This window comes from Scyliorhinus canicula, chromosome 2, assembly GCF_902713615.1.
Source record: "Scyliorhinus canicula chromosome 2, sScyCan1.1, whole genome shotgun sequence".
Classification (NCBI taxonomy): Eukaryota; Metazoa; Chordata; class Chondrichthyes; order Carcharhiniformes; family Scyliorhinidae; genus Scyliorhinus; species Scyliorhinus canicula.
In genome coordinates, this window is record NC_052147.1 from 101,748,903 (window position 1) to 101,772,831 (window position 23,929).

The 23,929-nt window shown below is 48.2% G+C and overlaps 1 protein-coding gene across 1 annotated transcript; it reads right to left on the reverse strand.

Annotated features, from left to right (window-relative positions):
• Nucleotides 1–22,408: 22,408 nt before the first annotated feature.
• Nucleotides 22,409–23,172, reverse strand: LOC119962268 (nucleosome assembly protein 1-like 1). Its single transcript, XM_038790258.1, has one exon. It carries the CDS (start codon nt 23,170–23,172, stop codon nt 22,531–22,533), a length of 642 nt encoding a protein of 213 aa, XP_038646186.1. The 3' UTR covers nt 22,409–22,530.
• Nucleotides 23,173–23,929: the final 757 nt, after the last annotated feature.

Sequence of the window (23,929 nt, forward strand, 5' to 3'; positions counted from 1 at the left end):
CTCATAACTACCATTCTCCAGCCCTGTCAACAATCTAGTAAATCTTCTCTGCCCTCTCTCCAGACCAATTCCATCCTCCCTGTAACGTGGTGCCCAGAACTGCGCACAATACTCCCCATTCAGGCCCCTTGAGCTTTGACAAAGAGTCATCGGACTCGAAACGTTAGCTCTTTTCTCTCCCTACAGATGCTGCCAGACTTGCTGAGATTTTCCAGCATTTTCCCTTTCGTTTCACAATACTCCAGTTGTGACCTCACCAGTGTCTTACACAATTCCATCATTATATCCCTTCTTTTGTATCCTATACCTCTGCCATTGAAAGAGAGCATTCCATATGCTTCCTTTGCAACTTTATCCACCTGTACTGCTACCTTTAGGGACCTGTGCACCGAGATCTCTCGGTATTCACTTCTACTGTTTGACCTCCCTAAATGCTTTACCTGACATTTATCAGAGTTGAACTCCATCTACCACTTTCTTGCCCACTTCACCAACCCATCTATGTCATTTTGGAGCTTACAACTATCCTCCACACTATCCACCACATGGCCAATTTTAGTGTCTTCTGCATTTCCTGGTTCCCCATTACTATTTTCTCAGTCTCATTTCCTCAGGGGCCTATGTTGACTTTGGCCTCTCTCTTCCTTTTTATATTTTTAAAGAAAATCTTGCTGTCCGTTTTTATATTACTTGCTAGTTTACCCTCATAGTTTATCTTCTACCTCTTTATTTATTTTTGGTCACCTTTTGTTGGTTTTTAAAACTTTTCCAATCCTCTTGCTTATCACTAATCTTTTCCACATTATATGTTTTTCTTTCAATTTAATACAATCCTTCGCTTGCTTGGATAGCCATGGCTGATTTATCCTCTTCCTAGAATCCTTCTTCCTCACTGGGGTATATCTTTGTTGTGAGTCATGAGCCATATTCAGAAATGTCTGCCATTGCTGATCAAACATCTTTTCTGCTGAACTCCTTTCCCAGTCCACTCCAACCAACTCTTCCTTCATTAATTCATAATTACCCTTATTTAAGTGTAGCACAGTTATTTCTGACCCAAGTTTACCATTTTCAAATTGAATTTTAAATTCTACCATCTTTTGGTCACTGTTTCCTAGGGGACCTTATACTCTGAGATTGCTCATTAAACCTGCCTCATTACACATTACCAAATACAAAATAGCCTGATCCCTGGTTGGATCCACAACATATTGTTTGAGGAAACTGTCCCAAATATGCTTTTTGAATTCTTACTCATGGCTACCTCTGCTAATTTGCTTTTCGCAATCTACATGAAAATTAAAGTCACCCATGCCTAAAATACTGCCTTTTTTTACATGCCCTCATTATCTCCTGATTCATTCTCCATCCTACGGTATAGCTACTGTTTGGGGGCCTATAGACTACTCCCACCATATGTATTCTACATCTTCCATCCAAGATAATTTCTTTCTATTTTACTTATCTTATCTCCTACTAACAAAGCTATCCCACCTCACCCTACCCATTTCTCCCTCATGAAAAGTCACATACCCCTGAATATTTAGTTCCCAGTTTTGATTTCCCTGTAACCACGGGCGCGATTCAGTAGCCTCGTTTAGCTCGAGCGAGAACATGACGAGGCCGGTGAATAGCGGGAGAGGTCAAAAACAAGAACCGCGCCAGGCGATAAACCGTTTGCAATGCAACTGGCTCGCTCCCGTAGGCGAAATCGGGACCCTGCCATGGCGTGGGGAGAAACCAATTATCACCACTTAAGCCCTATTTCCATACAATTAACAGAAGCCACCTCTTATCTAACGGCCTCCCCAGCAAGTGGTCACGCTGCCCCTGTGCTTGGAGGGGGGCAACCATGTGCTGCTCTGCCATGCCAACCCCTGGATAGTGTGCACCTGTTCTGGGACAAGTCGAGTCCTTGCCTGTCCGCCCCACTGACCACCCATAACCCCCACCGACTGCCGAGGCCTCTGGCCGTGCACCTGAAGGCTATTGTGAATCGGGATTTGGCAATCGTAATTAAGTGAGCACTTAACACAACCCAAATGGATTCCCGTGGGTGGGCGTGCCAGATAGCATGCGGGAGTCATTGCCTAGCATCCCAATCAGAATGGGACGCCTGGACACTGTGCCTCAAGCAGGCAACACCACCAACGCAGAACACACAGGGGATGAGCCCCAGCTCCGTGGACATGTCCGCGACTGGAGGGTGGGTGAGTGCAACGGGGAGGGGACCAGCACCCGGTTCAGGATTCCCATGCCTGGTGAGATGGGACAAGGGTTCTGATGTTCGGAGGTCGACCCGCATTGCAGAAGAAAGTGCCAGAGGCGTCTTACTGGTTGTGGTGAAAGGTTTTAAATGTATCACACAGAGATGTTAACTGCTGCCCTCTCCCCCAACATACACCCCCCCCCCCCCCCCAACATACACCCCCCTACATACCACTCTCTTTCCCCCTCCTCCCCAATGCCTTCTCAGTGTTCCTCGACATGGAACTCAGAGGGGCTGGTGGCCACCCTTGGTGCTTCGCAGGACGGATCCAGGTTGGCACCTGGTGCCCCCTCCACCCAGCTGGTGCCCTTAGGGCCCTGGGGTTCACTTTGGGATGGAGGGACACTAGATCGAGCCCCGGCTGCCCCAACGTCATCTGGCTCTGCCAGCCCTTGTGGCTCCCCAATGTCAGCACTATGGTGTTGACACCCTCACTGATGCTCCTCAGTGACTGGGCCATGCTCTGCGGCGCATCGGCAATACCTACCTGTGACTGGGACAAGCTCCACAGCACCTCGGCCATTCCCATCTGAAACCGGGACATGTCCCACAGAACCTCATCAAGGTCTGGCAGATTATGAGTCATGAGCCCAGTGAGTCGGATACTATATGGAGGCCCCTAGCCATGGCCGTCACTGACTGAGCCACGCCTTGGACACGTTCACTCATGGTGCAGATGTCGTCCACCAGGCTCTCCACTGTGGTTGCCACCCTAGCAGTGTTGGCCCCGGTGCCACACATTGCCGGCACATCTCCTGTGCCCGTAGCCTCTGGGACTCCTCCAATCAGTTATGGACCTGCCGGAGTCACTGACATCCCCCTCTGAATATCATAGCCGACCCTAACGTTTGCATCAGCTCCGTGGAAACCTGTTTCTGAGGCTAGGCATTGGGAGCCAGCAGACCTTTGACTGCTGTGTCGCCTGGGCATTCCTGACTCCACCTGATGTGCATCTGCAACTATGTGGTGCGCACCGGATTGTGTCCCAGAAGCCTGACCACAAACGTTTCCCACCGAAGTGCATGTCTCTGCGCTGGCGGAGAGTTTGGATGACAGCTGTGACGAATCTATGATGGCATCCTTGGAGCTCTCCTCCCAGCTGTTCTCATTGGGAGGTGGGTGGGGTTGTCGGTGGGCTGGTGCCGTCGGCTGGAGATCCTGCGGGAGAATGAACATGCGGTCAGTGGGATGGATGGTACAATCTGTATTGATGTGTTGGGTGCTCTGGATCCGTGAAACACATACAGGCCACCAACACTTAAAATAGTACAACACTATTTTATTAAATTATAAACTGCTAAACATACTATTACTGTGGGTTACACGATGCTAGATTAACTAGAGACCTGTGCCTGACCTAACCAGTTGAATCTTTCAGCACGTGGTGAGAGTCTGTACTATACTTGATGAGCTCTTGTGCTTCTGAGAGGCAGCATCACGAATGAGCAGGAAAAGTAATGCCCTCTGTCTTTATAGTGAGTGTGTTCTAACTGGTGATTGGCTGTGGTGTTTGTGCATGTTGATTGGTCCTAGTGTATGTCCATCAGTGTGTGTGTCTGCACCATGATATACTGGTGTATATTATGACATGTATGGCATTAAGAACTCACGTGTGACTGTCCATCTGGGTGGGGCCTGGTGGATCCTCACCTCTGTGCTGTGCGTCGACCACCGTGTTGGTGACTGGTCTGTCCTCGACCACCTCCGTAACCTCCATGGCCTGTACTTCGAAGGTGGTGAGAAATCTGAAGGTTTCGGGGAGGGGTTTAGGATGGAGCCAGTGTGGGTGGCATGGGTGGGCCAGGGCACCCCATGGCAGTGGCGTGCAGAGGGGGGGGGGGGGGGGGGCGACGGTGCATAGGCCCCGGGCATCCATTGGATGGGGGCATCCAATCAGAGAAGGAAAAAAAAAAAAATTTTTTTTTTTTTTTTTTTAATTTTTTTTTAAAATTTAGATTACCCAATTTTTTTTTCAATTAAGGGGCAATTTAGCGTGGCCAATCCACCTACTCTGCACATTTTTTGGGTTGTGGGGGCGAAACCAACGCAGACACGGGGAGAATGTGCAAACTCCACACGGACAGTGACCCAGAGCCGGGATCGAACCTGGGACCTCCGTTCCGTGAGGCGGTTGTGCTAACCACTAGGCCACCGTGCTGCCCCAGAGAAGGAAATAAGATAGTAATTTTAAAATTTCAGCGGTGATAAATCAATTTTTGGAGGCTCACCACACTGCAGAGGCAGTTGTTAGCCCTTTATTCCTTTAACATGGTGTACCCTTTCTGTCTAGAGAAAATGGTCCTTCTCCCCATCCCCCCCCACACGCATGCGCATGATGTACGTGGTGCAACCATCAAAAGCAACAAGCAGACATGGCTGTTCGTTCCTGCGTTTCCTCGAGTCATAACTCGTCTTTTCTTCAGCTTTTTGTGCATCTAGATTAGTTCTTTTACCTACTCGGGTCAGTGAATAGCTCTAGAACAGGTGCAACTACGGTTTTTATAGGTTTTTTGGCGATATTTAATGAAATATTTACGTGGGATGTAGTAAGAGTGAAGCCTGGATGATCAGAGGATTGCTATGGCATTTAATCTCGGAATAGGAGACATTTATTCCTTAACATGCTAATATTCGAATACAGATACCACTAATTTGCAAGTCTATGATATAAATTGCACAAAATTATCAGTGGAGAATCAGTGTGAAATAATTTGATACGAAGGAACAAAGAAATGAAATATGGTTTATCCGTCTGCAACTGACCGATTGTTTACCATTTTCTTCCCATTTTCTCATGCGTCTTACGGTTTTTGAGATAGAAAATGAAATGTTACGAGTATTTCGTGTACAACCGAGTGGAGCACAGAACAGGAAAAAAAAGAGGGCCAGAGTCGAAGAAGAGTCCCATCAAAGAGGGGCATTAGATGCATGGATAAAAAGAAGTAAAGAAGAAGTAGGAGAACCTGGAGAAGTAAAAGATGATGTGGGTGCAGAGAAGGATTTTTCTGATACGGATTCAGCTCGGTCAGAACATAATACTCTCTCTCCTCAGTCTCGTTGTCAGGATGATGATCCATGTGAAGAAAATAAAGAAGATATTTGCATATTTTTGCAAAGAAGCGATTTTGGCTGTTTGAAGAAACCGATTCCAGATCATTTGAAGATGACAATATTACAACATGGCCCTGAAAGATATCAGAATAAAAGTGGTCCATTTGCTGAGAAGGATGGGAGATCATTTTCCAAACAGTGGTTTGATAAAGTTTCCACAAACGGAGAAATTGTGGAGAGAAAATGGTTGTTATACTCTCCATATCGGAAAGCATGCTACTGTTTTGTTTGCTTTTTGTTTTCAAAGGAGCATTTGTTGTCTGTGTCAAACTTTGGAAAGGAAGACGGTTTCGCCACTTGGAGAAAATTAAATCCAACAATACCTGACCATGAGAAAAGCCCTTCTCATAGAGCTCACATGAGGGAATACCTGAACCTTGTAGTTAGACTCCATCATTCAACTACGATAGATGCTGAACTTCAACAGCAAATGTCTGCTGAAAAGAAAAGATGGAAAGCTATAACTGAACGGATTGTCGAGGTTATATCCTTTCTGGCAAAACAGAATCTGGCCTATCGTGGACATCGAGGAGAAGGAATATCTGGGTTATCAGAGCCAGGGGAGACAGTCAGTGAAAATACAGGAAACTTTCCAGCAACAATCAGACTTTTGGCCAAATATGATGACATCTTAGCAAAACACTTGCAGAGAGGGAAAGAGAAACCAAAAAGTGTCACCTACTTGTCCAACAGAATTCAAAACGAAATAATCAATCTTCTTGGTGAAACTGTCAAGAAAAATATAATTTCCGAAATTAAGGACGCAAAATATTTTAGCATAATGCTGGATTCAACTCCAGATATTGCCCATGAAGATCAGGTTTCTGAAATTCTGCGTTACGTTCATATTGATGAAAACAGAAAAGTAGAAATAAAGGAGACATTTCTGGGATTTTTTCAAGTCAACAAGAAAGATGCAGTCAGCCTGGTAAATAAAATTCAGGAAAAATTGGAAGAAGACAAAATTTCCATGAATGACTGTCGGGGTCAAGCATATGATAACGCAGCAGTTATGGCTGGAGTGAGAGGAGGTGTTCAACAAAAAATTCTTGAAGTTAACCCAAAAGCTGTGTTTGTGAACTGCGAGAACCACAGCCTCAATTTGTCCTGTGTCCATGCAAGTGAGGTGCAACCTGTTGTTGTTACATTTTTTGGCATTCTAGAAAAACTCTACTTTTTTTTCTTCATCTACTTCTCGTTGGGAAGTGTTAAAATCATTTGTCACTCGGACTGTGAAAAGACAGTGTGACACAAGATGGAGTTCCAGCCATGATGCTGTGCAAGTAATCCACGAAGAGTGTGACAACGTTATTGCAAGCCTTCAACACCTGCTGGAAGGAGAATTTTCAAGGGAAACTAAATCTGATGCAGGATCGCTACTGAACTCTATTCAACAGTTCCCGTTTATAGCTTTATTAAATTTTTGGAACTCAGTTTTATCATCAGTGGATAAAGTCTCAAAACGTTTGCAGGATCCGAAAATGGGGTTCCATGAAGCTTCTTGTGATCTGAGAGGACTTATTCATATCTTGAATTTGAAGAATGATGAAATTATCCACAATGCAATAGATTTAGCCAATGAATATTGTCAAAATTGGGGAATACCAATTGCACGAACAAGGAGAAGAAGAATAATGCCTGGAGAGTCAGCAAGAGATAGTGGACTGACGGCACAAGAAGAAATGAATAGAGTAATGGTAGAGATTGTGAACAGATTAAAAACTGAAATTGAAGACCGCAGTGTCCGTCTTCAAAGACTCAGTGACCGATTTTCTTTTCTTCTGAACTTGAATTTAGGAGTGATTGAAGATGAACAAGAAAGAGAGAAATTAAAAAAGGAATGTTCAGACTTTGCAAATTATTATGACATTGATGTGGTTGCAATTCAGTTATATGACAAAATTATTGATTTTGTGATGCTCCTTCGAGCTGGAGGGAATAGAGTTCCCCCTGATCCTAAAGATGCTCTGGAGTCTTTACTGCAGTATGGGAGGGATGTCTTTCCGACGCTGTGTGTTTCATACAGATTACTGCTTACAATCGCATTTTCAGTCGCAAGCTGTGAAAGGTCATTTTCAAAACTGAAATTAATAAAAACATATCTGAGGTCTTCTATGTCACAGGAGCGACTGACCAACCTGGCTTTAATAAGCATTGAAAAAGAATTTCTCACAGCTGATGTAAGAAGTGAAGTAGTTCAGGTGTTTTGTGACAGGAGGTATCATTTGGGGAAAAGAACTTAATAAATTTGATTGAAATGAAATGAAAATCGCTTATTGTCACGAGTAGGCTTCAATGAAGTTACTGTGAAAAGCCCCTAGCCGCCACATTCCGGCGCCTGCCGGGGAGGCTGGTACGGGAATCGAACCGTGCTGCTGGCCTGCTTGGTCTGCTTTAAAAGCCAGTGATTTAGCCTTGTGAGCTAAACCAGCCCCTTTATATTTATTATCGAATATTAAAATCGAATAAAGCGTTTATTTCATGTTTCATCTGTGTTTATATATTCAAAATGTTTTCCTTTCTCATAACATTTCTCAGTATATTAGGCCTTATACTTGAGTCTTTGGGGCATACAATCAAGATTTGCCCCGGGCATCACCAGACCTCTGCACGCCACTGCCCCATGGTGATGTGCGGGGGCAGTGCCAGTTGCAGTGTCATGGGAGGGGGGGAGGGTTGGAGGGGGCAGTGCCAATTCAACAGTGCGGTCCGGTGTAGCTCATTGACCTTCTTACGGCACTGGGTGTCGGTCTTCCTGGTCACGCTGCCCGAGCTGACGGCTGCTGTCACTTCCTCCCAGGTGGCACTGGCCACGTGGCTGACCCTCCGGGACCCTTGGGGGAAACAGGACTCCTGGCCTCGGCTGCCACTAAGAGCCTCCCCAGGTCTACATCCCTGAATTTCGGTGCTGGTCATCTTGGTGTCATGGCTGTGAGCTGAGTGAGGGTTTGCTGTGCAGGAGCTGTTTAAGTGCTGCTCAACCTTGTCAGCAGGGTCTGACGAGCGCAGATCCAGCAAATCAGCTGGCTGGTCTGGATTTACCACATGAAGCATTAAGCGGCAGTTCCTGCTCACTACCACACTTAGAACCTTTTTAATTGAATCGCACCCACGTCTCTGTGATGGCTATAAAATCATACCCATTAGCCTTAATGTGTACCATTAGTTCATTTGTTTTGTGCCAAATAGCCGTTCAGTTTGCCTTTTTTAAAATCCGATTTGATGCTGTTTTTTAATGTTTGTACACTATGTCCCTTCCTGTCACACTATGTATCATTACCTAAATAGTTGCCTTTCAATGCTGTCATATCCTTTTGCTTTATAAGTCTACATACCTCCTCTATAGAACTGGCCCCCTCTCTATTTAGTTTAAAGCCCTCTCTACTTCCCTGGATATGCGGTTTCCAAGAACACTGGTCTCAGTATGGGTTCAGATGTGCCAAAGTTATAAGGAGGCTCCTTATAAACCATTTGACTTTGCAAAGTCACAAGCAGTGAACTTCAGCAATTATTCACGAGTAATAACCGATTCTTTAAAAATTGTGTTTTTTTAAATTAAAATGACTGGTCTGTGCTGACAGGGAAACTGCAGAGGAGAACGAGAGTATTTCTGACAGATCAAAGAGAAATTGAGGGAACAATTTTGCTGAAAACTGCATGTCAGCTTCTGTTAGTGCAAATTCACATCAGGTTTATTTTGTTCCCTGTAAGCAGTTGCTGCACTGTGTAAGCTTATCCCAGTGCTGGTTCCTCTATATGTACAATATAAAGAGGCTACAATGGGCTAATTCACTCATCCTCAGCTCAGTTTCATCTCCTCTTTATGTATTGTATTAACCCAAACAGTCACCTTCCTGCAATATTAATTCCCCACAATGGCTGGGTGAGGAGCTCGATTTCAAATTGGGAGCCACTGCATGGGTTCTCCAGGGGTCGAGAGTGAAAGGCTGGGAGGGACTGTTGGCTCCATAAGGTGAGCATTTTTGTCAGCACTCCCTGTGGACCAGGGAGAGCCAATGTGCCTTTCATAGAATTTACAGTGCAGAAGGAGGCCATTCGGCCCATCAAGTCGGCACCGGCCCTTGGAAAGAGCACCCTACTTAAACCCCCATCTCCACCCTCTCCCCGTATCCCAGTAACCCCACCGAACCTTTTTGGACACTAAGGACAATTTATCATGGCCAATCCACCTAACCTGCACATCTTACGACTGTGGGAGGAAACCAGAGCAAACCGGAGCACCCGGAGGAAACCCACGCACACACGGGGAGAACGTGCAGACTCCGCAGACAGTGACCCAGAAGGGAATCGAACCTTCGACCCTGGAGCTGTGAAGGGACTGTGCTAACCACTATGTTACTGTGCTGCCTCTCCCAGTCACTCAAGGAAGACTTTAGCTTCACCCCCATTCCCTCCACCAGCCTCTTGCCCCACGCTCCCACCTCCCAAACACCATTGAAGTCTCTTTCATCGGACCCAATTGACCGGGACTGACTCCAATGGTCCCTGGCTGCAGCCTTCTAGTGCTCGTGTCCACGCTGGCCAGGTTGCCCATTTGGCCAGCGCTTGGACAGGAAACAAATTTAACAAACATTAATGAGGTGCTACCATTAACTTCAGCCGGTCCATCTTCTTGACGTTGCTGGGTTCCTTCAGATGTGTTTGGTCCCCAGTTCCCTGTATATATCAGTGCTTCAGTAGCAACTACTGTACAGGCGCAGTACACATTATTCATGAAGGCCCCACTTTCTTAACCTTGCCCGTCACCTGAGGCATGGTGATCCTCAGGTTAAATCATCACTGAAGTGTTGGCTAGTGTAGACTTGAGAGATGAACAGATACTTCCAACGGTGATGAAGGTTCAACTCAATTTTATTAACTATTTCTAACTAACTAACACACGATGACTGTGGGTCTAAATGATGCTAATTTAAACTAGAGACCAAAGCCTTGTCCGAACCAGTTGATTCTCTCGGCACGTGGTGTGAGTCTATGCTGGGCTGGATGAGTTCTTGTTACACTCAGAGGCAGCACCCAGAGTGAGCGGGAACCGTGGTGCCCTCTACCTTTATAGTGTGTGTATTCTAACTGGTGATTGGCTGCGGTGTTTGTACATGTTGCTTGCTCCCTGTGTGTGTCTATCAGTGTGTGTCTGCACCATGATATACTGATGTATATTATGACATCCCCCCTTTTCTAAAAAAATGTTGACATAGGCATGTGATAATAAATAGTGTGGGTGTGTGGAGAATGTACCTAGCTACGTGTGAGGTGCCAAGACATATGTACAAAGCTATATACAGGGAACAAGACTATTTACAGAGGAAGGTGCCTGGTGCAGATGACTACCATGGACTGGAACAACCAACGAATCTATTTACAAATCACTGGATAACGAATGCAATAATAAAGGATATAGGAAAAAGAACATTTCAGAGAGTCCACATGTGTACAGAGTTCATAAGTTCAGTCTCTGAGGTGGGCGACGAACTCTGGTTGACCAGATAATAATGTCGTCGATCCCTTCCATCATCTGCTCCATGATCCGGTGGAAAACTTCGGACGTAGAGATGATGCCGAATGGCGTCCGATTGTAGCAGAACCTGCCAAAGGGTGTGTTGAACGTACACAGCTTCCTGCTTGACTCAGCTAGTTGGATCTGCCAGAAACCCTTCGAGGCATCCAGTTTTGAGAATAGTTTGGCGTGGGCCATCTCGGACGTGAGCTCCTCACGTTTCGGAATGGGGTAGTGCACCCGCATGATATTCTGATTTAGATCTTTAGGATCAATACAGATCCGCAGCTCACCGGACGGTTTCTTGACGCAGACCATGGAGCTTACCCAGTCTGTGGGTTCCGTGACCCTAGAAATGACTCCTTGGTCCTGGAGGTTCTGGAGCTGTTGCTTGAGGCGGTCCTTGAGGGGCGCTGGGACTCTGCAAGGTGCGTGAACGACAGGTGTGGCATTGGGCTTAAGTCAAATTTTATACGTGTACGGGAGCGTGCCCATGCCTTTGAAAACCTCATGGTATTGCTGGATGATGGAGTCGAGTTGTGCCCTGAAGTCTGTGTCAGAGGATGCAGACACATCACTTGAGGAGAGAGAGTGTACTCTCTGCACTAAGTGGAGCAGCTTGCATGCCTGTGCACCAAGCAAGGAGGCTTTTGAGGCAGCAACAATCTCGAACGGGAGAATGACTGTGTGAGCACGATGTGTCACCTCAAGGCGGCAGGAGCCACTGGCGGCGATGGCATTGCCATTGTAGTCCAGCAATTTACAGGCAGATGGCAGGACAGCAGGCTGTACGCAGAGCTTGCGAAAATCAGACGACGCGATGAGATTGGCAGAAGCGCCAGTGTCCAGGGGGAACCTGACAGGGGACCGGTTAACCATAAGGGTGGCACACCACTCATCATCCTGGCTGACGCTGTGGACGTGGACGGGTTCCGTGCCACGCTTGGGGGACATCCTGTTCGTAGTAATGACGCTGATTTGGAACGGGACCTGTGGGTCATTGCAGGCACAGTCGGAATCAAGGTGTAGAGTAGGTTCATTGATGGCAGGCTGCATAGCCCTGACGTCTCTGTGGAGAGGTATGGAAAAACAGCAGGCATGGAAGATCTGCACATTGCAGCGTAGTGGCCTCGCTTGCCACACTGCAGGCAGCGTTGGGACTTCACAGGACATTGCCGCTTTAAGTGGGCAGAGCTGCAGTTGCCGCACGCCGGAGCGTTGGGACGTTCGTTGCGCCACCCCACATGCGCGGGGCGATCCAGCATAACGTGCACCTGCACGAAGCGGGCGGTGATGTCAGCACGCTCGCGTGTAAGCACGGGACTCTGCGAAAAGCGCGCAAAATGGCCGCCATCATTCAGATCCAGGTCCTGGAAAGATTTAATTATTTGGACCCGCTCTGCTTCGTAAGGGGCTTGCTGTGCCGTTTGAGCAGCCTGGATGCAGGAGTAGCACTTGGAGGCATGTTCATGAAGTACACAGGTCTCAATGGCCGTGGAGAGAGTGAACTGCTTTACTTTTAGTAGCTGCTGGCGCAGGGGCTCAGATTGAACACCAAAAACAATCTGGTCACGGAGCATGGAGTCAGAGGTGGACCCGTAGTTGCAGGACTGCGCAAGGACGCGGAGGTGGGTAATAAAGGACTGGAAAGGCTCGTCCTTACCCTGAGTTCGCTGCTGAAACATGTATATCTCGAAACGCTCGTTGACCTTGACCGCGCAGTGGCTGTCGAACTTCAGAATTATGGTCTTGAACTTCAATTTGTCCTCCCCCTCATCGAAGGTGAGCGAGTTGTAAATGTGCAGAGCATGGTCACCGGCTGTGAAGAGGAAGAGAGCAATCTTCCGTGCATCCGAGGCAGCTTCCAGGTCCCTGGCTTCGAGGTACAGCTGGAAGCGCTGTTTGAAAAGTTTCCAGTGGGAGCCCAGATTCCCTGCAATGCGGAGAGGCGGCGGCGGGCGAACGGAGTCCATTCTGTAGGATGGCGCGAGACTGGTGGAAGGCAGATCACTGAAGGGTAGGTCTCAGAAGCGCCAGCATCCCTCAACTCCTGGTACTATGAAGTGTTGGCTAGTGTAGACTTGAGAGATGAACAGACACTTCCAACACTGATGAAGGTTCAACTCAATTTTATTAACTATTTCTAACTAACTAACACACGATGACTGTGGGTCTAAATAATGCTAACTTAAACTAGAGACCTAAGCCTTGTCCGAACCAGTTGATTCTCTCAGCACATGTTGTAAGTCTGTGCTGGGCTGAATGAGTTCCTGTTACATTCCAGAGGCAGCACCCAGAATGAGCAGGAACCGTGGTGCCCTCTGCCTTTATAGTGTGTGTATTCTAACTGGTGATTGGCTGCGATTTTTGTACATGTTGATTGGTCCCTGTGTGTGTCCATCAGTGTGTGTCTGCACCATGATATACTGGTGAATATTATGACAATCACCCGTCAGCTCCCCCCCTCCAAGGGGAAAGCAGCCTGTGGTTATCAGGGACTATGGAGACTTTACCTTTACAAGAGACTTCACTCCTCCAGAGTATGAAGTGTGTGTGTCTCAGTGTTGAGTTCTGTTTTATGGCCATGGTAATGATGTACACAGAACATCTAGGGCGGGAATCTCTGTCAGCCGACACCGGAATCAGGAAATCTGATTGGGCAGAGAATTGGATCCGATGTCAAAATCTTGGCAGGCGCCGATTTGACGCCAAATCGTGATTCTCCGTCACCTTGATGCCAATGTGTTCCGGAACGCATGTACAGTTTACATGAAATTAGCGCCCTGACCCAGTATTCTCCGGGCCTCCACGATTCTCCACTTCCGATGGATATTGTTCCTGACGGTGCGGTTCACGTGTGCTTTCAAAAATCGTGAAATCGATGTGGTGGCTGCTGAGTGACAGAGAGGGGAGGTCGGGCATTGAGAGGAGCAACTGAGGGCTGCCGGGCCGGACACTGGCTGGGCTGGCTGAGGTGGGGGAACGAGGGAAACAGGCCAGGGTGACTCTCCACAAGACTGGAGCAGTGTCCAGGCACAGACCACCATCACCATGGCCTGCAAGGCAGCCATCTTACTGCGCACCCCATTGGCTACCCACCCAAGCCCATGATTCTGCAGAATGACACTGACAGTGTGGGCCCCTGCACCCCACCACCACACACTCCCTCCCACCTGGCCGCCATCCCCCGGCGGCCCACCCAGGGCAACACTCATGGTAGTCCCTACGGGGACCGCTGTGCCTACCCCTGGTGGGGGCAGTATCAGCCAAAGGTACCCCTGGCATAGGGACAGACGCCAGGACCAGAGGCCTCTGAGGTGCCGGCCACCGATGGGGTTCAGAGATGGGGGAAGGGAATGACGTGCAGGGGCGGATCCCTCAGTGCCAACCATGGCAACCGTGTAGCCTGGTGGGCCAGGTTGGGCACGGGGGTAAACACCTTGCTAATATGTTGGCCTTTCACCCCCTGAAGACAATGGATTTGGAATTCAACCAGCAATGGTGGTTTCCTGTTCGTCACCGCAGCCCTGGGGGGTGCACTGTGGCTGTACGAGCTGGAGCTGCTCAAAGAGGAGGAAGCTATCCGGTATCTCACAGACCTCGGTGTACAGGTGAATCCGTGCCATCACGGAGGCCTTACATGCTCAGGTGGCTCAAAACACCAAATTCAATGTGGATCAAGCCACCAGGATGCCCGGGCAGCGGGGATCGCCGTCATCAACGGGATGCCTCAGGTCCAGGGGGTGATCGACGCGATTCATGTCCCTCCACGAGCACCTGCAGATGTCAGGTCGCTCTGCACAAACCGAAAGTGGTTCCATTCGATGAACGTGCAGCTGATATGTAACCATTAGCTGCGCATTGCCCACCCCCATCCCCGGCTGGGGGGTTGGCTCCTGGGTGACAGGGGTTATCCATTGCGGTCATTGCTGATGACGCCTATCTGAAAGCCACAGGCGGATGAGGAGACCCACTCCAAAGATGCCCAAACAGCGAGTAGGAGTGTGTTTGAGCAGTGCATCAGTCTCCTGAAGATGCGGTTCAAGGATGCCTGGACCGCACTGGAGGGGCCCTCTGGTATGATGTTGAGGGGGTGGTCCGCATCATGGCGGCCTGCTGCATCCTCCACAACATCGCACAACAGAGGGACGATGTGTTGGAGGAGGAGGAGGAACGGCAAGCCTCGTCCGATGAGGAGGATGTGGGAGAAGGTGAGGGTGGGCAGGACATGGAGCCCAGGCAGGAACGGGAGGCAGCACAATGTGCGTGCCGGATCCAACGCGCACCGGACGCTCTGTTCGACTACAAGTTCACTGACTGGGAGGGGGACTGGCCAGGGGCACAAACACCACATCCCAACTCCACATTCCCTCACAATCCCCCCTCCCCCACTGTCCACTCTCCCCTTCCACCCCCCGCCTGCAACCCCTTCTGTGATTCCTACCTGCCGCACACTACGGGGGTGGGTCCTGTGTTGGCAATAATAGCGGGTCTGGTCCATGGGATGGCGGATGATGACGACCCGCTCTGTGATGAGCTCTGGTACTCCGGATAGTATGACAACATCTGACTCCTGCCCACGGTAACACTTTCCACTGTCCACCTGGGTGATCCCTGCATGCGAGCTGGACATTCCGACACACGGTCCCATCGGATCCCTTGGGTGGCGGGGGTGGGGAAGGTCGGGGGTGGAGCGGGGGTGGGGAACGTGGACCACCTACATGGTCCACCCAGTCCCCCCCTCTCAACATCTGCCCATTCCACCCTCCTCTTCCCGGCCAGCCCAGACCAGCCCACCACTCACGCCCTCTGGCAGAGCACCAAGGCAGGTTGTGACGGTGGCGACAGGTGTTTCATGTAAATGAATAAATACAGATTTGTGCTCTAGCCCCCATAACTATACTGTGCTCTGCACCGGTGCCAACTTAACTGGTGTCCAACTTCCTGGTCTTATGGGCCCTAACACTATGCCTTGGTGGTTCCTCAGACGGTACAGCAGGAGTTGAGGCAGCCTGCTGTGACTCCTGCCCTGTGACAAGTGTCCATGTTGGCGGGCGCCTTCTGGGGCAGCCTGCTGTACTGGATGCTATGTGTGGTGAGCACCAGGTAGTGTCCCAGGAGCCTCTCCACTAAAGTGCCCAACTGAGGTGAGAGTCCCTGGGAGGATGGAGGATGTTGGAGACAGCTGTGACGCGAAGTCAGTGTCATCCTCTGACCCGAGCTCCGTGCCACCTGAGTTGTGGGTGGAGGGCTGGTGTCCGAGCTGCTCTCGGTGTTACTGCTTTGCTCATGGCGGGGGTGGGGGGGTGGGGGGGGGGGGGGGCTGTAGAACTGGCTGGAGGCAGGGGATGCCAGATGGAGCTGCCCTATCACCAGCAGGTCTGTATGACACAACACAAGATGCATGATTAGACTGCATGCTGGGGGGTGGGGGGGGGGGGGGGGGAGGGGGGGGGAGAGGGGGGTGGGCATGTGGGTGGGGGTGAGGGGATGGTGGTGTTGACGTGAGGTTGATGTGGGGTGAGGGTGGTGTGTTGGTGAGGGTGATGGAGAGGTGAGGGTGGTATGGGGTGAGGGTGGTGGGGGTTGTTGGGGGTGTCTTTGACACGTGCCATAGGGAACCACAACAAAGCATGTTCTCACTTCCTTGCCCATGGCCGAGCTCCACCTCAGCGACCTCACTTTCGTCCAAGACCCTCTGCTCAACCACGATGAGGGGGCCGCAGGTCTGGGGGTACCCGTACTGTCTTCTCCCACTTCTGGTAGTTGTGTGCGGCCTTCTCCTGGATGCGCTGTGTGGTGAGCACCAGGTAATGACCCAGGAGCCTCTCCACTAAAGTGCCCAACCGAGGTGAGAGTCCCTGGGAAGATGGAGGGTGTTGGAGACAGCTGTGATGAGAAGTCAGTGTCATCCTCTGACCCGAACTCCGGGGCCACCTGAGTCGCGGGTGGAGGGCTGGTGTCCGAGCTGCTCCAGGAAGGAAGGTGGTTTAAAGTGCATCTGCTTCAATGCCAGAAGCATCCGGAATAAGTTGGGTGAGCTTGCGGCATGGGTTGGTACCTGGGACTTCGATGTTGTGGTCATTTCGGAGACATGGATAGAGCAGGGTGAGGAATGGTTGTTGCAGGTACCGGGGTTTAGATATTTCAGTAAGCTCAGGGAAGGTGGTAAGAGAGGGGGAGGGGTGGCATTGTTAGTCAAGGACAGTATTACGGTGGCTGAGAGGACATTTGATGAGGACTCGGATACTGAGGTAGTATGGGCTGAGTTAAGAAACAGGAAAGGAGAGGTCACCCTGTTAGGGGTTAATAGGCCTCCAAAAAGTTCCAGAGATGTAGAGGAAAGGATTGCAAAGATGATTCTGGATAGGAGCGAAAGTAACAGGGTAGTTGTTATGGGGGACTTTAACTTTCCAAATATTGACTGGAAACACTATAGTTCGAGTACTTTAGATGGGTCCGTTTTTGTCCAATGTATGCAGGAAGGTTTCCTGATGCAGTATGTAGATAGGCCAACGAGAGGCGAGGCCGTATTGGATTTGGTACTGGGTAATGAACCAGGACAGGTGTCAGATTTGGAGGTAGGTGAGCATTTGGTGATAGTGACCACAATTCGATTACGTTTACTTTAGTGATGGAAAGAGATAGGTATATACCGCAGGGGAAGAGTTATAGCTGGGGGAAAGGCAATTATGATGCGATGGGGCAAGACTTAGGATGCATCGGCTGGAGAGGAAAACTGCAGGGGATGGGCACAATGAAAATGTGGAGCATGTTCAAGGAACAGCTACTGCGTGTCCTTGATAAGTATGTACCTGTTAGGCAGGGAAGAAGTGGTCGAGCGAGGGAACCATGGGTTACTAAAGCAGTTGAAACATTTGTCAAGAGGAAGAAGGAGGCCTACGTAAAGATGAGACGTGAAGGTTCAGTTAGGGCGCTTGAGAGTTACAAGTTAGCTAGGAAGGCTCTAAAGAGAGAGCTAAGAAGAGCCAGGAGAGGACATGAGAAGTCTTTGGCAGGTAGGATCAAGGGTAACCCTAAAGCTTTCTAAAGATACGTCAGGAATAAAAGAATGACTAAGGTAAGAGTAGGGCCAGTCAAGGACAGTAGTGGGAAGGTGTACATGGAGTCCGAGGAGATAGGAGGTGCTAAATGAGCATTTTTCGTCTGTATTCACACAGCAAAAAGACAATGTTGTCGAGGAGAATACTGAGATACAGGCTACTAGACTAAAAGGGCTTGAGGTTCATAAGGAGGAGGTGTTAGCGATTCTGGAAAGTGTGAAAATAGATAAGTCCCCTGGGCCTGATGGGATTTATCCTAGGATTCTCTGGGAAGCTAGGGAGGAGATTGCTGAGCCTTTGGCATTGATCTTTAAGTCATCTTTGTCTACAGGAATAGTGCCAGAGGACTGGAGGATAGCAAATGTTGTCCCCTTGTTCAAGAAGGGGAGTAGAGATAACCCCAGTAACTATAGACCAGTGAGCCTTACTTCTGTTGTGGGAAATGTCTTGGAAAGGTTTATAAGAGATAGGATGTATAATCATCTGGAAAGGAATAATTTGATTAGAGATAGTCAACATGGTTTTGTGAAGGGTAGGTCGTGCCTCACAAACTTTATTGAGTTCTTCGAGAAGGTGACCAAACAGGTGGATGAGGGTAAAGCAGTTGATGTGGTGTATATGGATTTCAGTAAAGCGTTTGATAAGGTTCCCCATGGTAGGCTATTGCAGAAAATACAGAGGCATGGGATTCAGGGTGATTTAGCAGTTTGGATCAGAAATTGGCTAGCTGATAGAAGACAGAGGGTGGAGGTTGATGGGAAATGTTCAGCCTGGAGTTCAGTTACTAGTGGTGTACCACAAGGATCTGTTTTGGCGCCGCTGCTGTTTGTCATTTTTATAAATGACCTGGAGGAGGGCATAGAAGGATTGGTGAGTAAATTTGTGGATGACACTAAAGTCGGTGGAGTTGTGGACAGTGCAGAAGGATGTTACAAGTTACAGAGGGACAGAGATAAACTGCAGAGCTGGGCTGACAGGTGGCAAATGGAGTTTAATGCAGAAAAGTGTGAGGTGATTCATTTTGGAAGGAATAACAGGAAGACAGAGTACTGGGCTAATGGTAAGGTTCTTGGTAGTGTGGATGAGCAGAGAGATCTCGGTGTCCATGTACATAGATCCCTGAAAGTTGCCACCCAGCTTGAGAGGGTTGTTAAGAAGGCGTACAGGGTGTTAGCTTTTATTGGTAGAGGGATTGAGTTTCGGAGCCATGAGGTCATGTTGCAGCTGTACAAAACTCTGGTGCGGCCGCATTTGGAGTATTGCGTGCAGTTCTGGTCGCCGCATTATAGGAAGGATGTGGAAGCATTGGAAAGGGTACAGAGGAGATTTACAAGGATGTTGCCTGGTATGGAGGGAAGACCTTACGAGGAAAGGCTGAAGGACTTGAGACTGTTTTCGTTAGAGAGAAGAAGGTTAAGAGGTGACTTAATTGAGGCATACAAGATGATCAGAGGATTAGATAGGGTGGACATTGAGAGCCTTTTTCCTCGGATGGTGATGTCCAGCACGAGGGGACATAGCTTTAAATTGAAGGGAGATAGATATAGGACAGATGTCAGAGGTAGATTCTTTACTCAGAGAGTAGTAAGGGCATAGAATGCCCTGCCTGCTACAGTAGTGGACTCGCTGACATTAAGGGCATTTAAATGGTCATTGGATAAACATATGGATGATAAGGGAATAGTGTAGATGGGCTTTAGAGTGGTTTCACAGGTCGGCGCAACATCGAGGGCCGAAGGGCCTGTACTGCGCTGTAATGTTCTATGTTCTGTGTTCTCCTGGGGTGGGTTTGTAGCTGGTGGTCTTATTGCCCAGGGCATCCGGCAATTGCGGCAGAGATGGGTACCGGCATGTGGTGCTGGGTGGGGGTTCGTCCGTCCTCAGGATGGGGGTGGAGGGGTTGGTCGGGTTATGGGTGTGTGGGACGGGGGTTAATGCCAGGAGCACAGTGTTGCCTACTCACCCTGGCCGCCATGACGGTGCTATGCAGTTTTTTCCCGCACTGCTGGCTCGTCCGGTCACGGCCCCTGCCACCTGTGCCCAGGCACAGTGAATGACGGCAGCTGGCAACCTTCTTCCCGGGCGTCCATGGGGTTTTGAGCTCTGTCTCCGTTCTCCTTGGTGCCGCTCTCCCTACAGCCACCTTGTTGACTGCGATGGAGTGTGTGGGGAGTGCAGCGTGTACATGCGGCTGCAGATTGTCACCCTGTAAGTGTGAATTGCGAAACCAGTGAATCCAGGACCGTTTCTCATTGGAATCGATTGTGCTCCCGTGGTGCTGGTGCTAGCCTCTTAGCAGTAGCTGAATCGGTGCAGGTGTAGCGCAGTTTTTCTGTCTTGAAAGTGATAAGGGCCAGAGTTTAGAGAACCCCAAAATGTATCATGGAGTTCACTAATAGATTGCGGTTATGGGGAGCACATTGTCCACTCTACAGGTCTGATGCAAACAGAGCTTGACAGTACTTTTAAATTAAAACAATGTTTATTCTATGAACTCAAGTTAACCTTTTTAAAACATACAGTGAACATCTTTGCAACCATCAATTGAAATACAACCCCCAAAGAATACAACACTAAGTAATCCTTACTAACTTCCCAAACAACATCCAGAAGACAAAAGAAACACCTTTTAACAGAAGCACATTAGGTTTACATTCACTACGGAGAACATTTATAATTCTGAATTCACCAAATGATCAAGAGATAGTCTTTTCATGGCAGAGAGATCAACAGTACGCCTGCTTTGTCTGGCTTCAGCTCCAACAGTGAAAACAAACCTAAAACACACCCTGCAGCAAGCAGCCTAAAATGAAAGTAAAAAGCTGACAGACAGCCTAGCTCCACCCACACTCTGACATCATTGATAAATAACCATTTCTTAAAGGCACATTTCTTAAGCACCCATTTCTTAAAGGTACTCTCACATGACAAAAGTCCACACATTCTGCATTGGTGGCAACACTTGGTTGAAGCAATGGAGAATACCGCCCTCCCGTTCTTTAACTAGTAAGATGATTTGTTAACAAACACGTGGAAAGATAACTAACAAACTATAATGCAGACGATGGCTAATGGTTGAATTCAGTGAATTCGCCTGTAGCTACTTCTTGTGCGACTGTCCTCTAGTACGACTTACTACCAATTGGTGGGCGTCTCAAGTCACATGGTAGATCCTGATCACCACCAGTTGGTTGGAAGTCGCACTGTTAACTGTATGCCTTGATAGACAACTATATACAAAACTGTGCACAGGCATATCACCACATCCCGCTTCCTCTGGAACTGTTAACATTTACATACAAATGTAACTGTGTTTTACAAAACATTATTTTAAACAGGTCATATGTATAACTGTGCTTTACAAGACATGAAACACCTGATAATTTTGAACATGTTCCTCGTGCACAGATTATTACACATTCAAAACAACATTGTCCTGTTGTCTTCTGAACCTTGACCGGATACTCAATGTCGCTTCAACATTCGGAAAACCGGCTTTCTGGCTGGTCTTTTTAGTGTCACCAACTTTTTCAACTTTCTGACTCGATGCTTCCTACTCCACTTTTCTGTGTTTTCTTGCATATCGGCCATATTGCCGATGTGTTCCTGTTCACTGTCGTGGGTGCGACCCGGTTGACCAACTGTGTCCTCAACTCTTCTTCTCCTCCTCTTCCTTCTCATTTGAATGATGCTCTGATTACGTCTTCTTTCCTTTTTGACGTTGCTGGCATCCTTCTTGCTGCTGGACTCTACCATAGGACTAGTTGCTTTTGGTGCTTTTGCCATAGTAACTGCTTTTGGATCGTCTGCTGTACAAGCTGACTTTCGCTCTTCTGCCACCAGAGCTGATTTTGGAGCATTTGCTGGGTCGAGGAGTTTTGGTTGCTCCATGGTGCTTGCGTTAAAACGTTCAACTGTAGCCCCATCACCTGGTGAAGTATCCAGTATTGGCATACATTTGGATGATCGCACGGTTGCAGTCAAGTCTGCAACATCAGGAATGATCTGCAAATCCTCGCATTCTGGTATCTTAGCTGGATCAATGTCCTCAACGTCAGGCATTGCTTCTAAACCTTGTGCTTTAGCCGCAATTGGTGGTTCATCCTCACTTGATACGATGATATATGCTTTGTCTTTTGTTGTAGAAGTGCACGCAGATGTATCTATCTGCTCTTCTTGCATGTCTTTTGGTGGAGTGGCCTCGAGTATTGGGGAATCCGCTGCAGACACCATTCCATGTGCATCGGATGATTCATCGTACGTCTCTGGAGCCAGTTTCTTCAAAGTGGAGATTATTTCTTCAGTTACCAGTCTGTTCGCAGTTGAGTTGCTCTTATCTGATGTATCTGCTACTGTAATCTCACTTTCAGCCTCTGCATACGCCATCTTAGAGCTTTCACACTCCTCGTTGTCCTGCTCAGATTGGATGCTCCTTGCCATCACCTCGTCAATGCCACCAAATCAACTGTTCAGTGTTTCATAGTCATCCTCTTCTGGTTCATCGTCTGAGTATCACTTTCCTCAACGTGATCATGGTCGTTGTAATTATCACCATTGTAATCATCCTTGGATTAATCATCATCTCCAATGGCTTCTGCTGTAAAGTACAACATTGCACGTGGAACTATGTGTTCACGCAAGAAGTGACCAATTACAAAGTCAGCAGCGAATCTTGCTGCAGAACTTTCATCCAACTCTTCATACTGTGGAACTACAGGAGGACTGAAGAAAATGAAGAAAGAGTCATTTGGTACAGTTTTCGTAACTGTTCTACTAGTGCCCCGACCCTTATGCTTCAGCTTTGTTTTAATGGTTTTCAATGTGGCGTTTATTTCTTTCTTCCAGTTGATCTGGCACCCTGTGCATCCCGTGATTTCTGGTTCATCAAAGAATAAAATGTCTAACTCGTCAGGCTGTGACTCTGTTTGGTATGCTTTTGTGACTGCTTCATTTGTGAAATACTCAATTGGCTCAAACTTAAACTCCAGAGTGAAGCTCATTGGCTGTCCTGGCTCTGAAAATTTTCTGTTTACATTCTGTAGATGCTTTACGATTGGCTCATCATGTTCCAGTATTATGCCACTGAGCAATTCCACATTTTTGAAGACTGTTAACCAGAATTGTGGAATTCCCTTTGATACTTCCATCTCTTCATTTGGTTTGTCTTCCTCCATTTTAACTTTCGCTTGTATCTCATTGGGTAACTGCGCCATTATATCTTGTTGCCAGTTGCAATGATTCTCTGTCACAGCGCTGTCTTGAATCTAGAGCCGCTCAACTAGGTTCATGGCCTCACACCTGCCTGCTCCTATGATGGACTCGTGTTCCGCGTCCACAATGGAAAATGGTATGATGTGACTGACGTCTGTTGTGTACTCATGCGTTGAGTTCACATGCTCCCAGCATCGCAATCTCATTCCCACTGTAGTCTGTCAGTAGTCTCATTTGATTGACGACTTTCGGTTTAACCGACAGCCCATGCAAATTGGACAGACTGAGGAGGTTGGCCCTCTCTCCTGTGTCAAACTTGCATTTGATCAATGTGCCATTCAGCATCACTGGAATTATCTATCTGTCTCCGATGGCATCAGCATCACCAGCACTATTGCCACAGTAAAGATTATTATTTAAAAAAACTGATGAGTAAGACTTCTTCACTTTTCATGTTCGGACTCATTGAGTCCTTGGTCGAAATCAGAACAACAAAAACAGGTCTTCAATGGACATCTGCTTAATCGCGTTGATTGATCCTGCTTGGTCCACTGGACGCGTAAAGCATTGCTTCACAAAGTGATTTGTATGGCCACATTTGAAACACACCTTCCCAAATGCTGGACATTGCCATGGCCCACGTCGATTGCCACATCACTGGCACAAAATGGCGGACCCGGTTGGCCGCTTAAAATGGCCACCTGCACTGACATCGCATTTTTTATTCACCTGCGTCACAGTAATGATGGTGCTGGCGTC